Consider the following 15,946-nt stretch of genomic DNA (forward strand, 5'->3'; position numbering starts at 1 on the left):
GTTTACCGTTCACATATGGGGTCAATATCTGGTTTAAATTGATTGAACTTTACTAGACAATTAATAGCTAATAATTACATGTCTTAAACAGACTGAGGAAGATAATTTTACAAACTTCAGCAGAGGAAATTAAATAGCACATTTTATCAATCAGTACACAACTTTTATAATTTGGAATATGGAATTACAGTAAATCACAATTTTCCAACTATTGTTTTTCTTCACCTTGAGCCATCAGATAAATAAATGTTAAAACTTAATCATTGGCTCTGTTTACATGACTTGCATTCCATAACCATGATTTACAGGTAACACTTTGTAAAGTCTGGAGTGCGTTTAAAATTAATCCTTCATATCAGGGTTTCCGGCAGTCCATTTCAGGAATTTGTAGCGCCGAGACAAAAAATGTCTGGTGAAAATGTAAGTGCAGTTGGTCTAAGTTACTTTGTATGTTTTTTATTTTGGGATGGATTCACTGCTGGAGGATCCAGGCTCACTCCTCTGCTTGTGTTCTTGTCCCTGGCAGGTACCTGTGCCACAACAGCTCCAACCCAGAGGCCGCCTTCCAGAGCGCCAAGATCCTGCGTCGAATCGCCCGCTACCCCAACATTCAGATGAGGCTGGTGGGAGATTTCACACACAGCCCGGTATGTGTTCCACTTTTGACACCACACACTAGGGGTGCACAGTTAATCGAACTAAACAATTTAATCGTTTTTTCTTTTTTAATCAATACTAATCAATCCCTATTTTGGGCATGTCATTATACATGAAAGATTACACCACATTTTACAAAATAGTGTAAATGGCTGATCTACAAGCTCACAACGCATTGCATTGTGGCACGTTGTTGGCTTGTAGATCAGCTATTTTCACTTTTTGCATGACACCATTGTGTGACGTTGATAGAAATATATTTTTAATATATACTGTTTTGTTTTTGTTTTTACTGCTCTTATCGATTATTCAATTAATTACAGCCCTATAAGACCCAAAACCCAACAGTTCTCTCAGAGTAATATGTGAAACCATGAATAATGGACAAAAGAGAGAGAAAAACATGTTCTTCAGATCAAACTTTTGTATCATGACTTGTATAATGAGAACAGATTCACATCATGTCTGTCTGATTAGGAGTCACGAACCTGAGCCTTTGTTTTCACTAACCTTCCTCCCCTTATGACCCCCTTTTTTTCCTGCTGCGTTGGAACTTTTTTTATACATCTTTCCTGCAGGCTGTCAGTGACAAGCTGATGGCAGGCTTCGTAGAGTGTCTCGAACACGAGGAGGCAGAAGAAGGCATAGAAAAAGGAGACGGTGAGTCTTCCTTATATTTTCCTCATCCTGATTTCTGGATCATCTCCTCTATTTGACTTTAAAGGAATAGTCCACTGTCAGATTTGTGGCTGTTTAATCAGTCTGGCATTAATGTTGATTGATGCTATTTTTCAGTCCCATTCTGAACGTGCTTCTCTGTCTTATCCTACAATACCCAGAATACTTTGTGAATGCTTGGTTCTCGAGCAGTTCTCGAGACCATCGCTCCCAGTGGCAGAGGGGAAAATGGCTGTTGTATATGTTTGTGAATGATTGTGTGACTCCACTAATCCACAGAGGGTGATTTAAAATTAAGCCTCTAACACTGTAGAGATAAGGTTGAGTGGAGCATTCCTTTGTCTTTGCTACAGCATTCAAACCCTGTCACTCTTCGCTCTCGGTATTACATTATCGACTCGTTCAGCCATGCTTCTAAACCTCCCCTCTCCACCCCCTGACCATAACCCCAGACTCAGACCCACAGAAGAAGGTGGCAAAGATCCGACATGAGACCCAGATCCACATTCTCAACCTCCTCATCACTTCACTGGAGCTGAAGGCCCCCAACCTGTCCCTCTACATGCTGGGCTACGAAATCAAGAAGCCCGTCTCCTCCACCAACCTGCAGGACCCAGGTCAGACCACAGCTTTATGTGGTGATGATGAGGATTTATTTACAATCATGGATAATGTCATTTTGATAATACTGTGACAGTAGCAAAGTTATGTTTTGTGCATTTTGCAGGTGTTCTTGGGTGTCCGCGGAGCTGCCTGCATGCCATTCTGAGTCTGCTCCAGAGAGGCAGTGACAAGAGATCAGGGCCTGTACTCAATAGCCAAGCCCCACACCTGGCTGAGCTCTGCTACCAGGTACGTACTCTCACCCTGCACACACAATGCACAAAGCAGTGACATATGATACCGTGACACTGTGAAATCCTGAGTGTTAATTAAAGACACAGCGCCATGATTTTGGTGGGCAAGCAAGACCACCCTACTGTATGTGGTTCAAAGGTGGGAGTATACCTTCCCTGTGTATTGTAAGCTTCCTGACTTATCAGGAAGCTTACAATACATCCCATCTCATTGTCTTATTAGCAAATCAGGTCGCTTCAAAAATAATCGTGTTGCGCCTGATGTGAATGCACATGAACAACCAGGAAATGTATAGTCAAGACATAATGTGGAATTTATTGATAATATGTGTGTAATCGACACATGTAAACTTCTATTTTTGCAGTTAATGTCCTAGTTACACTAGCATCACTGTAAAGTAGTTTGATATTTCCATTTGGCAAAGAAGCTGTTGGATGTATCCACAGAAATACAGATTTACTGATTAACACATTGGCTGCCAAAGACGCAGATCTGCGTTCTAAAAAAAACCCAAAGACCAAGGAGATATGATTTATCGAAGATTTAAACTCCTATCCACTTCCTTGTTAACTTAAAACTTAAAAATTCTGTATCTCGGCTCCTGAGTACTTTTTTTTTCAATGAAAAATCTCTGGCAGACAACAGCTAAAAATCTGAAATAATTGGCAGCCAATGTGTTAACACTTCCTGTAAATATACGTCAAATCTGGATATATTTATAACGGTAATACCCAATGATCATTATTTACAGTAGGTGGAAATAAGCCTGTGGCACTCCAACTTTAACTCTCAGGGTGTAAAGAAATTTCTGGCACTTTTTCCACCTAGAAGAATGAATTGTCTGAGTTACCAGAATGAACTGAAATGTTGAAGGGTGTTTTTGCGTTTGTGTGACTTTCTTCCCTCAGGTGATCTACCAGCTGTGTGCCTACTCAGACACATCGGGCCCCACCATGCGCTACCTGAGAACTAGCCAAGACTTCCTGTTCTCGCACCTGCAGCACCTGCCTTTCGTCCTACCTGGTGAGTACAGGTTCACTCTGCTGAGTCGCTCTGAATAGCATCTAAACAAGACAACGACTGCCTGTGGTGAGACGGCACAATAGCTAGTAAGGATGATGATTAATTAATTGTACGATGGTGTTGCTCGCTCAAAATAGCAAATTTACAAGCGTGTCACAATGTGACATGTTGTGTGTAAAATCATATTCTTAAGACGTGTTCATACAGGAGGCGAAGATATTTTGGTGCATTGTGATTGCATACAAAGTCGAGGCAAAGTTGATGCAGTGCTGCATCTGGTAGTGGACGACGCAATTCCACAAAATTCATCTTCCTCTACTTCACTCAAGTTGAAATATTGTTGCCTCGCACCTTATTGTGAACGTTCATTTACAACGTAACCATCAAAAGAATTGGGTGAAAAGAGTTTACATGTTTGTTTAATAGCGCTTCCTTTCCAAAGGCTACAGAGGAACACAGTGGTTTCCTTTTACACTAACATTGAACTGTCCTTATGGTCCCTTACGGGCCCCGCTGTGATCTACTAACCTGCTCCCGTACGTCGTCTTTAGGTGATGAGATTGCCGCTCTCTCTCAGATGTCGTGGCTGATGAAGACTGCAGCCATCGAGCTACGCGTGACATCACTAAACCGCCAGCGCTCTCACACGCAGCGCCTCGTCAGCCTGCTACTGGACGACCAGCCACACACACAGCACGCAGGTACACTCAAATGCACACCCGCAGCATGCAGGTACACACACACCACGCAGGTACTGCATGGGAGGTCACATACACGAACACAGACATTGAAATATGCCCTCATAGCTTGCTCTTGAACACAGAATCAAGCAAGTGAGTGGACCCTGATGAAGGCTTGTTGTGCTGAAACGTGTTGATCTTTGCCAGCTACGGCATGCTAAAATAATGTTTTTTTTTTTGTTGTTTTCCTTGTTGTTTCTTATATTGCTTACAAAATCATGCATGCTGACTTTTCAATATAAAGCATACTCTGTTTTTCTTCCCAGCTGATGGCGAATCAGGAATGGAGGAAGAGACCAGATCTGTCAGTGGTTTCTTGCATTTTGACACAGTCTCTAAAGGTAATTATTATTATCATTAGTAGTAATACAAGTAGTGTTGATGCTGCTACAATGTCTGAGGAACCAGAACAAAATATGTTTTACTTATGTACCTGTACACAAGATGTACAGTAACAATTAAGAACACTTTTAACCTTGAAGGTGAGCAGTAACGTAGCATACCTGTGAATGAAATATTCAGTTATAATCAGTTTGTCTCTCAGTTCTCGTTTTGAATTTGAATCATTTGGACATCTGAGTTTTGCACTGGTGCTAATCAAACCAATGTCGTTACTTCCGTTCTTGAATGATGTCATCAGTGCGCAGGAAGCTCCTGAGCGTGCTGGACGCCATCAATTTCAGCCAGGATGTCCCCGAGCTTCTCCAGCTGGAATTCTTTGAGCGCACCCAGATAGAGCAGGTGATCTCCAACTGTGAGCACGTCAATGAGCAAGGCCACACGGTCTGCAACGTTAAGGTATGTCTTTCATGACCGCTATCCCTCCCCCCGTACCTTTTTCAATATTTCACTAGTTGATGTTTCATCTTACAAGGATGCAGGATCCTTTCTCATGTTTTCTAAATGCTCCGAACAGTTGCTTCATCGCGTGTTGGTCGCAGAGGTGAACGCCCTGCAAGGATTGGCAGCCATTGGACAGAGGCCCCTGCTAATGGAGGTGAGTGTGCTGTTTATGGAGAGGCCTGTTCAGTCAGATGAATGATATGTGCATGTACCGTATGTATGCTGGCTGGCTGGTCCTTTTTACTGGCTGGTGTCTTTAGGCAAAGTTACAGTAGTGTTTTCTGGTACTGGATAAAGGCTTGCTGCAAGTGAAAGTACTGTTGGCAATTTGTTACCTTATTCCCTTACTACGCCACCTGTCTTTGTCACAGACTAGGTGCCTTGGTTAGAACGAGGATGTCAAAGAATGGCAATAAACCAATAGTAAAAGCAGAAGGACAACTGCTAACGTGTGGGGAAAGTGAAAGTAACCAACTGATTTTCTTTAGTAGTCTGCCTCAAAGAGATAATAAAATGTGTAGTTCTCAAACAACAAAGTCACAATCAGGGTCTGACTCAGCAAAATAACTCAAGAATGGATGGTCTGATTTGAATAAAACTCCGGAATGATCAGTAGGCTGCCGCAAAGAAATGATTACGTTTTGGGTTGAAAAGGTCAAAATTTGGAGACTTTGAACAAGTGAATTGTTTAATTGTTCCTGCTTCTTGTCTTTCTCAATGTCTCAGGAGGTGAACTCCATCCTGCAACAGGTGGTGGAGCGCAACCGTGTGCGTCGGAGCCTGAGCGCCAAGCGTCATGCGCTGCAGTCCTGGAGGAGCCTGGTGGAGACTCTGCTGACCGCCTGCCCCATTGACCTCATCCCTGCTGACGACAGGCAGCTCATCATCAGAGACCTGCTGCTGGATCTGCATGACAAGGTCAGGGAGGAGAGAGACAGTGTTGCTGATGCTGAGTGAGGAGGTTGTCAGGTTGTCGTGTGAGGTTTAGCGCACAATGAATTTCACATGCCTTTTACTCTGTGATTGGTATTGTCGACAATAAGGTTGAACCTTGAACCTCCAATTTTCCAAATAATACTTCTGTAAGTATTATGTGTAATTGGAGCTTAAGCGTTGTCCTGCCCACTGTGCCTCCTCAGGTTTTATCTGAAGACGCAGCAGGGGAGCTAATGCCCATCGTTGCCGGGGCGGTCTTCACCCTGACGGCCCAACTCAGCCAATCAGTGCTGTCAGAGCACCAGCAGGGGGTGGGGCTAGACGGCGGGGCGTCCTCTGGCTTCGCCTCCATCGCCAACTCTGCTCTGCACCTCATCCTCCGCAAGCTGTTGGACTTCATCCTCTGTACAGGTGAGCGACAAACCAGCATTTTGACTTAAGTGAACCTTGCCGAGATATGTGGCCCATGGGCCAGGAGCCTATCTCCTGTTTCTGCAGAGTAAGGCGGCTTGATGTACAAGTACATCCCCTGTACATGATGTTAGTATGTCGCAGGGACTTACCCCCAATCCAACCCTTGACGCCGAGTGCCAAGCAGGGAGGCATTGGGTCCTATTTTTATAGTCTTTGGTATGACCTAGCCGGGGAATTGAACCCTGACCTCCCAATCTCAGGGCGGACACCCTAACCACAAGGCCACTGAGCTGGTGCATTCATACATATCATACATTTTGTATCGTATTTAAATCATGTAATTTTCAAAGCATTATTGTGACTGGTATCTGTATCTGTTTCTAGGCGGTGGATTTCAGCGTCTGCGTGCACACCTGTACGGCTCTCTGCTCTACTACCTTCAAATCGCCCAGAAACCCGACGAGCCCGACACGCTACAGTCAGGTCAGTCTGTAGCACGCATGCACACACACACACGCGTCCACAAGTGTAGAGCTGGAATTGGTTTGTAGTTTAACCCATTAACTCATTCAGTGCCAATTACGTCTTCAACGTGGGTTTTCCCAAAGGCCCAGAGTGCCACTGACGTCTTTGACGTGTTTTGGTGTTTTCAGTGTTTTTCCACTAGATGGCGCTGTTCGCTAACACATATGTGACCATTTCATGCACAGACACACAGATCCAGGAGATCACCATCTTCCATTCACTTCCTGGTTAGTGTATTTGGGGAAACGGCTGTATCTTGCTGTCCTTTTTTCCCCTGCATTTTTGATGAGACATGGTATATTCAACGGCCTATAACAAGCGAACGGGGGTTCGCGATGACATTTTTTTTTTCTTTTCGCAGAAGCACAGTGAAAGCCTTTGTGTTTAGCTAGCATGTAATTCATCCAGATAGAAGCAGTTGTTAGAGAATCTTTTCTATGGTTCATGAGTGTGAAGTCTAGATTTAAATACAATACAAAAGATAAGGAATCAAAACTGATTACATATTTTTTTTAAATGAAGAAAAAAAAGAGCTAAGATGACCTGTAGAATTAGAGAAGTGTCTTGCTTTGAAAAGAAGGTAAAGTGAGTGAACTGAAATGAGCTGCAACGTCTTAAATGTTGAAGTATTGATCTTTAATTGGATCTTTAATTTAATGCATCCCAGCTGCTGTAACCAATGAAATGTCTCTCTGCAGGATCATTAAGTGCAATCTATCTGTTCTAATCCAATGTGCAACAGCAGGCAAGTCTATGTGGGAGCGTCTGACCGCTCCTGAAGACGGTTTCTCCAAACTGCAGAGAGAGAACCTGGCCATCATTGAGAGCTACGGCACGGCCCTCATGGAGGTGGTGTGTCGCGATGCCTGCGACGGTCATGAGATCGGACGGGTACGAGCAGCATCATGCACTGGACTTAATGACACCATGAGTTTAACCCCTGGCTTCTACTCATTTGCTACTCAACGCTTTTTAGTCTCATTATCCTCATATTGCTTAATTGTCTCCGCCAGGCCGAAAGGCATGGCGAGAGAGTATGTTTTCCCCCCTGTCCGTCCGTCCGTCCGTCCTTCTGTCTGTGGACAGCTAATCTCTGCCACCGTTGGCTTGCTCGCAGTGAAACTGTGCACACACACTCCCTGGATGCCACAGCAGAACCTCTGCCACACATTTTTCACATGGGCCTTTTATAGCGCCACCAGGAGGCCGATTTGTGCAAAACATCTTTTTTGACAGCACTCCTACAGATTTTGTCCAAAAATCCCACAAATTGGTACACAGTATCTCTGTAGTCATTAAACGAAACGTGTCTTTCGGATTTTTCATATTCCATCCTGATTGGCTAAAAATGGCTTCCAAAGTTTGCAGGAGTGCTCCGTTTTGAACAAAATGCCTCAAATCATGAACACAACATGCAATTTCCTTGAAATTTTGCACGCATATTTCCCCTATGCCGAGGAAGAAATGCCACTTGAAAATTTTCAAATCAGCCTCATGGTGGCGCTATAACAGGCCGATTCGTGTTTTTACCTATAACTGCACCGATCTGTGTAAAACTTTGTAAGCGCACTCCCTAGAGGTCAAGGAAAAACCTTTGCCCTGCATTTTTCACATCTGCCTTTTATAGCGCCACCAGGAGACCGACTTATGTAAAACAACATTTTTTATATTACTCCTTCCGATTTTATCCAAATATTTTTCATATTCCATCCCGATTGGCTAAGATTGACATAGTGGCTTGTTTTGAACAAAATGCTGCAAATCATTCTTTTCACGCACATTCAAACTATGTTGAGGAGCAAATGCCACCCTTTTAACATTGGCATGTTATAGCGCCACCAGCAGGTCTAATTTAGCAAAACACATTTTTTGATCAAATGCCTCAAATCATCGAATGCAGTGTCCGATTGCCGTGCAAGGCCTAAGAAGAAATGGCACCCTTTTCACATTGGCCTATTATAGCGCCACCGGGAGGCCACAATAACCTACCTGACCTGGCGGAGACCTGTGCTCCGAGGAGCACTTTTTCTAGTTGTGTACTCTGTCGAAGTGGTATGGCTGTGTCAGGTGCCAAAAAAGGCAAATCCACAAGTCGCATTGTGCCGTGTTGTGACCTTGTAGATTTGCTGCTTTCAGGGCCTAGTAGAGAGCCCTGGGGGACTCCGGTCAACTAGGTATACGTATAGGGTTTAAGTGGTTATTTCTGGAGTCATAGAATCAGAGTCTTCTCATTGTGTTTTATGTTAAGCCACCGAACATAACGGACGCTTCGTCCTACTTTATCATCTGGTCAGATGTGTCTTTTGCTTTCTCTTGGGCACTTTCGTGGCTGAGTGGGTAGAGAAGCCTTCTGGGAATGGGACGGTTGCCGGTTCGACCGGGTCAAAGTGAGCAAGAAACCCGTAACAGCTCCCCACATGCGCTCACCTGAGCCATCTGAGCAGCTGTGTGAATTAGTAAGACCAGAAAATACTCTCATTCCCTCTATAACATTGGTTCTTAAAGTGGGTTTCTGGGGGGGGGGGTTTGGGTTGGTACCAGGGGGTCCCCAGCAAAATTAGTTCATATAGCGTCACAATCATTTGAACCACTTTGACCGTATTTTATACTTTGGCTATTAAAAAATAGCAGATATACATGCTCATATAAGCTTGTTGATCTGCTATTGAAAAATTGTGAAATATTTTTTTAGATGGGGGTCCGCAGATAAATGCATGTCATTTTGGGGGTCCTTGACATGAGAAATGTTGAGAACCACTGCTCTATAACACTTCTCTCCCTGCATTTCCTCTGATGTTCCACTTCTCTCTCTCTCTCTCTGTCCCACAGATGCTGGCGTTGGCTGTGCTGGACAGGATCCTGTCCATTGACCGTCAGAGCCAGTGGCTGGTGTACGTGTGTAACAGCGGCTACCTGCGGGTGCTGGTGGAGAGTCTGAAGCAGGACGACGTGGCCCTGCAGAGCCTGCTCACGCCACAGCCCCCGCTCCTCAAACCTTTGTACATCTATGAGAGCAAGATGGTGAGGGGAGGAGACCAGAGTTATTAGAGTTAACTAAAACTGACCAAATAACGAAAACTAGAATTGGAAAAACATTTGAAACGAAACAGAACAAACAAAAACGACCTAAAATCATAGAGAAAATTTCCTTAGTTTTAGTCTTTGTCAAAAATCTTCAGAAATAAATATGTATATTTTTTTCTGACCTTGTTGAATCTTTCCCGATTAATCCATTTTGAAATAAAATAAACACCCAGATAAACAGAAAAACTAAACTAAAACTAAGCCTTTACAAAAAATGTTTTTGCAACTAATCAAAAACTAAACTTCAATTGAAAACAAAAAGTCAAAACATAAAACAAAAACATAAAAAATACTTCAAAAAAATAAAAGCAAATGAAAAATGAAAAATGCTACAACAAATGTCCATAATCAAAACAACGTTGTGTTGTGTCGTCCGCTGTGAGTTCAGGCCCTGCTGACGCGCGTGGCTAAGACGTGCCAGGGGGCCGTGGAGCTGCTGCGCTGTGGCCTGGTGTCCCAGCTGATCGAGTGTCAGGTGTTCGACATGGTCCCTGACAGCGACCCACACAGGTAACCATGGGCTCAGGGAGGGAGAGAGATGGTGTGAGGGCATAATGTGGATAAATACACCACCATATCGTCGCTGTCAGTTATATCTCCATGTTTCAATTATTATTTTGTTATGTAAATTAATGCTCTACTTGAGTCTACTACGTTGTGCAAAAGTAGCGAAAATGGTTAATATAGTACACGGTATACAAGGTTTCTGCCCGACTGCGATGATATGTATTGTATTTAATTTTATGCGTTGGCTATTCAAAAATAGCAGATATACAAGCTCACAGCTGCGAGCTTGTACATTTGCTATCTTTGAAAATGTTTGAATGTATTAACATAAATCTTCTCTTCTGGGGGTCCCTGACACAACATGTTTTCAGATGGGGGGGGGGTCTGCGGCCAAATATACATCAATTTGGGGGTCCTTGGCATGAAAAGTTCGAGAACCACTGTTGTACTATCCAGAGAACTTTGCACGGTATAATGCTTATATAAATCTCAGTGTTTCTCTAACTGTGTGTGCTCCAGGATGATGAGGGACCCATCAGGTTTCATCCCCAGTCCTCTAGACCGCTACAGGATGATCCTCGTGCCCACACTCACACTGTTCCAGGTCATCCTCACCTCCACCACCACACACCACCAACAGGGGGCAGCACAGGTAAGCAACCTGTAACATAATCACAATTTCTTTATTTATTTTTTTCTATTCTGAAAAGCTTTTAAGTTGTTTAGTTGCAGATCATTTTACCACTTGTTAAGACATCTTTGCATCTGTGCTATGTAACCCATTCCAGCCAAAGGATTTTCAAATCTTAACACATTGACTGCCAGAGTATATTCATAACATACTCACCCAGTGCCAGCGATTTTCGTGTTTTATAACCTTTTCAACCGGTCACAGAAATGTTATATCCATAATGATCCATCGTCTAGCCGTTTGTATTTACAAAGACGATGAATGTACCAGCAGCCAGAGGGTTAAGTTTTCTGAGGGGAAGTGTCGTGAGGTAATTTTCACCAGCGCACCAGGCTGCAGGCCCCATATCCGGCAACATTGCACGTATTCCCCCCCCCCCCCTCATATATATAATTATATATATTATGATTGCATGTCAGACCGTTGGTAAACACAAAGAGGATAACTGTTCGTCGTCCAGAGAAAAGAAAATATAACCGGAGCTTTCCGTTCGTTTTTTATACCGTGTGAAAACTGTCTGGCCAAAACCAGGCAAAACCAGTTAACTCAAGATAAACCCGGAAACAGGAAAATTTCACAAAGGATGAGCGAAAAGCGAGTGGGAAGAGAAAAAAATCAAGGATTTGACACACAGATTTAACAGATTTTTACAGCATGGCTTTGCAGTAGTCCAGCAGTCTATAAAAGGGTCAGTGTGTGTGTAACATTAAGATTACATCTGTGAATCCCTCTCACTGCAGGATCATTTGGGCAGATGATCGTTTGGATCAGCCTCAAATCGGGAACGTCCCTGCGATTGTCGGGAGAGGCGGACCAGACCCTAAATTTTGCCCTAAAAAAATTGCAAATGCACTTCTGTAGCAAATACGCCAACCACAACAATAACAAAATAATGTATTCCATTCCAGCAGATGCATTGCCAAGTAACCTGCACCTTCTTAACTTGGGATCAATACATTTATGCAGACATACCTGCTTGCTTCTGTGTGTGTGTGTGCGTGTGTGTGTGTGTGTGTGTGTGTGTGCATGCGTGTGTGTGTAGGTTCTTCAGTGGTTGGTTGTCCATGCAGACACTATCCAGTCCCTGCTTCGCTGTCAAGATCTCAGCATGGGAACTCTACAGGAGTTGTCCCTGCTTACCGGCATTATCAGCAAGACAGCCCTGCCAGGTAGCCTACTACACACACAGTCACATGATTTATCCAGCTGTCTAGTGATAGGATAGTGTGTCTAATATACTGTTGTGATGTCTGTCTGTATCATTTCAGGAGTTCTTGACATAGGAGGAGATAATATCAATAGTGCCGCTCTCCTAGAGGTCAAGAGTCACATCATCAGATTTCAGGTTGGTGAACATCCACTCTTTACCTTAGCGTCGAAAATAGCCCATCTACGAGCGTCACGCTGCCATCACTCTCTCTCTCTCAGGCCAAAGCAGACCATGGATTTAATAATTTTATACTTAAAAACATTTTCCAAAAATAACCGATTTACAAGCTCACAACACACCGTGACGCGCTGTGAGCTTGTAGATCAGCTATTTTCAAAAACGTTCAAGAGATTGATTCATACTGATGAATGGAAACGATTCTGGTGATTATGCAAAAATAATGATAATTGCGATTGTCTCAAATGATTGCGATTATGTAATAATTGTGACAGGCCTAGTGACGCTTATTGTGTCTGTGTAAGTTGGAACTATTTCCTCTTAACAATGACCAGTGTGAAATGTGACTCATTGTGAGGCAGTGGGGAGACTATTATTGTGAAGGGTTGACAATTATTACATAATCGCCTCATAGCAATTATTTGAGATAATCGCAGTTATTTTGCATAATCGTTTCCATGTTGAAAATTGTTCATACATTTTCAAATATTTTCCAAAAATAGTGGAAATCTTTATATATTTAAGTTATTTGTCATATTGTCTGCCCTGTGCATTTTTTATTTACAAAGCCTAAAAGGCGAACTGAAATGTAATTTTTATTCATACTCTATGTTCCAATGTTCAATGCCAAAAACATAATTAAATCGTTAATCGCAATTATTTGTAAAATGTATTTAAAGGGATACAACGTTTCGGTCTCTTAGAACTTCATCAGGCATCGTCAAGTAACAATTCATAATCGTGACAGCCCTGAACTGAACTGACAAAAGTTGTCCTAGTACGAGCTAACAGTGTTGTTCCTTCCTGGCAGCGTTTGTGTCTTTCCCTGCTGAGCCGCCTGGCGGGCAGTGAGAGGGAGAGACTGTTGAAGCAGGCTGAGGTGGCCGCTCCTGGAGACCCGGCAGAGCGCCGCGAATTGATGGAGGTGGCCATGCAACAGGTAATGGAACAAAGTAAACTGACTTAACCTGTCTTCACTAAACCAGTTAATTAAGAAAGAAGTGCTTATTAAGATATGAGGGAGTTATTGCTACAGTTAACAGCGCTGTTGCGTGTCTTTTACGCAAATATGCTGCCAGAGATGCCAGTGTCTTCTGTGGTGTTCATTTTAAATTATTAGTCGTAACCTACGTGTGTGTGCAGCTAACCTCGCACACCGCTTGACTGTTCAGCGCCAAATTTCTTGTGCATGCATTTTAAATCATTAATTTTACACTGAAAATCAATGGAGGTCGGATTGGCCTGACACTTTGCCCAAATGTGGAGATGACTAACTTAAGTGTATGACTGATGTCATAGACTGGCCACATGAAGTCCAAGATCGACAGGGAAGCCTTGTTTTAATACCACTGATAGAAGTTGAAAAATCACTATAATAAGGTGACCAGTATACCCACCTCTGGCATATTATGTCTGTTAATGTTATTGTCCTGTATTTGTTATTGCTGGCAAAGCTGTGAAATATTTATACCTCTTGACCAGTTCACACTCGTTAAATAGACTTAAGTCTCAATATGGTTTTGTTCTGGTTTAAATAAAGATTAAATAAAATAAATATATATGGTTGTGTCCCTCAGGTGTGTGCTAACATCATGGAGTACTGTCACACACTGCTGCTGCAGAGTTCACCTCAGGCCCAGTTCAGCATCTGCCTCTTCGGCACCTCTGGCAGCGAACCAGGTGGCAGAGACGGTCGCACAGGTCAGTGATGTACTCCATCCTCATAACCCAGAGAGAGGCTAGCCAGTTTAACGAATTTGTGTCATTAACGCGTTACCAAACTCAACTAAGGAACTGTGAACAGCACTTGTCCTCTTGTCCAGTGATGTGACTGAAGCCTTGTTGTTGTGTTTTCCTTTAGACCTACCATCCACCCTGTTATCAGCGGCCTCCTCCCGTGACCCCGGCCTGGGCTTGGTGCTGTACCTGCTGAAGAACAGCGCTGCAGATTTCTTCAGGTTCCAGCAGAGCCACAGACAGAGCCTAGGGAAACTGCAGAGCCTAGATCAGCTGCCTCCAGAGGAGCTCAAGGAGGTGAGGGTTAGGGCGCTCGCGTGCAGTGGTAAATTACCTGCCCACCACCGCAGAGTTTAGTTTTTTTTTTAATCCACTGCCTATTGTCTCCAGTTCTTCTAACCACAGGTCTTTGGTGTGTGTGTGTGTGTGTGTGTGTGTGTGTGTGTGTGTGTGTGTGTGTGTGTAGCTTTGTCAAGGATTGGTGTCAGGTCCAGGTGGGGTGGAGAAGATCTCGTCAGTGCAGAGGAGCCTGCTGGCCAAAAGACGACTGGTCCAGCTCATCAACAACAGAGCGAAGCTGCTAGCTCTCTGTGCCTGTATCCATTCATTACTTATGGAAACTTTAACCAAACAAGATCCTCCACATATAACAGTTACAGGTTGTGTGATGCTAAACCTTTTTGCTTGAAATTCCTTAATAATCACTTGGGGTTTAAATCTTAAACCCTGTATACTTATTTGACCGGTATACAAATGGAAGAGAATGAACCATATAGACCATTTGGTTCCATTTGTACCCTCTTAGTTACAGATCTATACAGGGTCCATTTGGTTCCTATTTAGCTGGCCCCCCCTGGAACCCCCCCCCCTTTTTTTCTGGTCCAGAAGCGTCCTACTGCTTTGGTAGTACCACACTGCTACATTATACTGTGAAATGCCTTGACCTGACCTCCTCTCAGATGTTATAGAGACCTGCTTATTTGTGTTGTGGCGCCACCTGGAGTATTACTTGTTGTATTGCACTCCCACTGACCCCAAGGACTCTCTGTTGCCCGGAGTCGGTGGCTTCAGGTCACGTCTTGGTGACGGTAAGAAGTCTGACAGAACCTCTCTGCTCTGATTGCATAGTGAACCTGGACTGACGTCATTTTTTTTTACGCAATGTAAACCAGGAGGGAAGATTTGAACACTTAATATATTTTGCTGTTGTATTTAATCTGCAAAGAAATCTATTAAGATGCTTGTGAAAAAGGTGCTGTAAGTGATTGTTTTTTTTTATTATTATTAAAAGGTTGAGGCTCTATATTCTGAATTTCTGATAGTAATCATTGTTAGTGTTTGTTCTATGAAAGGAGTCTTTCTGTCTCTCCAGCTCCAGATCTAATAAACAGAAATTACATTTTCAGGTGGGCCACCAATTTCATCCAATCAGGAGAGAGAACCCATTTATCACTTTCAATTTGAAAGTGGTCCAATTCCACTTTTTTTGGCGCATTTTCTGATTTCAATTGTTTATCCTGTATCGGTTCTCTTTTCTGATTGGATGAAATTGGTATCACAACCTGAAAATGTATTTTCTGTTTACTAAAGAGCTGGAGAACAGACATAGTTACTATGGCAATATAGTTATTTAACACTTATTTTAACAAAATAATACATCTTACAGCACTGTTAACTATTTTGATGGCAATCAAAATGAAGCTTTTTTTTTTAAATCCTTGTTGAGATCATTAAACTGCATCATTCATGGTGCTTCGTCATTCTTTTCAGACTCATTTGGAGGACTGCGTGGAACTGGAGGACGTCTCCTCGGCCAGTCCAGAGTCAGCCAGCAAGACATAGAACAGGTACAGTAAGACAACTGTG

General features: G+C 43.1%; 1 protein-coding gene across 2 annotated transcripts in view; it reads left to right on the forward strand.

Annotated features, from left to right (window-relative positions):
• The window catches only part of nup205 (nucleoporin 205), a 39,641-nt gene that overhangs the window by 22,496 nt on the left and 1,199 nt on the right, over positions 1–15,946 (forward strand). Inside the window, exons 18-41 of one of the 2 annotated variants that reach the window (XM_080437774.1) lie at positions 527–647; positions 1,236–1,317; positions 1,788–1,952; positions 2,063–2,187; positions 3,102–3,216; positions 3,768–3,917; positions 4,223–4,297; positions 4,597–4,754; positions 4,873–4,953; positions 5,526–5,717; positions 5,939–6,146; positions 6,534–6,632; positions 7,417–7,565; positions 9,504–9,695; positions 10,147–10,268; positions 10,785–10,917; positions 11,999–12,125; positions 12,225–12,301; positions 13,155–13,283; positions 13,921–14,044; positions 14,205–14,377; positions 14,547–14,676; positions 15,040–15,168; positions 15,851–15,927. In XM_080437774.1, the coding sequence (XP_080293900.1) occupies positions 527–647; positions 1,236–1,317; positions 1,788–1,952; positions 2,063–2,187; positions 3,102–3,216; positions 3,768–3,917; positions 4,223–4,297; positions 4,597–4,754; positions 4,873–4,953; positions 5,526–5,717; positions 5,939–6,146; positions 6,534–6,632; positions 7,417–7,565; positions 9,504–9,695; positions 10,147–10,268; positions 10,785–10,917; positions 11,999–12,125; positions 12,225–12,301; positions 13,155–13,283; positions 13,921–14,044; positions 14,205–14,377; positions 14,547–14,676; positions 15,040–15,168; positions 15,851–15,927 (3,133 nt within the window). The remainder of the gene's footprint in view (positions 1–526; positions 648–1,235; positions 1,318–1,787; positions 1,953–2,062; positions 2,188–3,101; positions 3,217–3,767; positions 3,918–4,222; positions 4,298–4,596; positions 4,755–4,872; positions 4,954–5,525; positions 5,718–5,938; positions 6,147–6,533; positions 6,633–7,416; positions 7,566–9,503; positions 9,696–10,146; positions 10,269–10,784; positions 10,918–11,998; positions 12,126–12,224; positions 12,302–13,154; positions 13,284–13,920; positions 14,045–14,204; positions 14,378–14,546; positions 14,677–15,039; positions 15,169–15,850; positions 15,928–15,946) is intronic. The other variant, XM_080437775.1, reaches the window with a different exon arrangement.

Source organism: Gymnoscopelus braueri (genome assembly GCF_963280865.1).
Source record: "Gymnoscopelus braueri genome assembly, chromosome: 9".
Lineage (NCBI taxonomy): Eukaryota > Metazoa > Chordata > Actinopteri > Myctophiformes > Myctophidae > Gymnoscopelus > Gymnoscopelus braueri.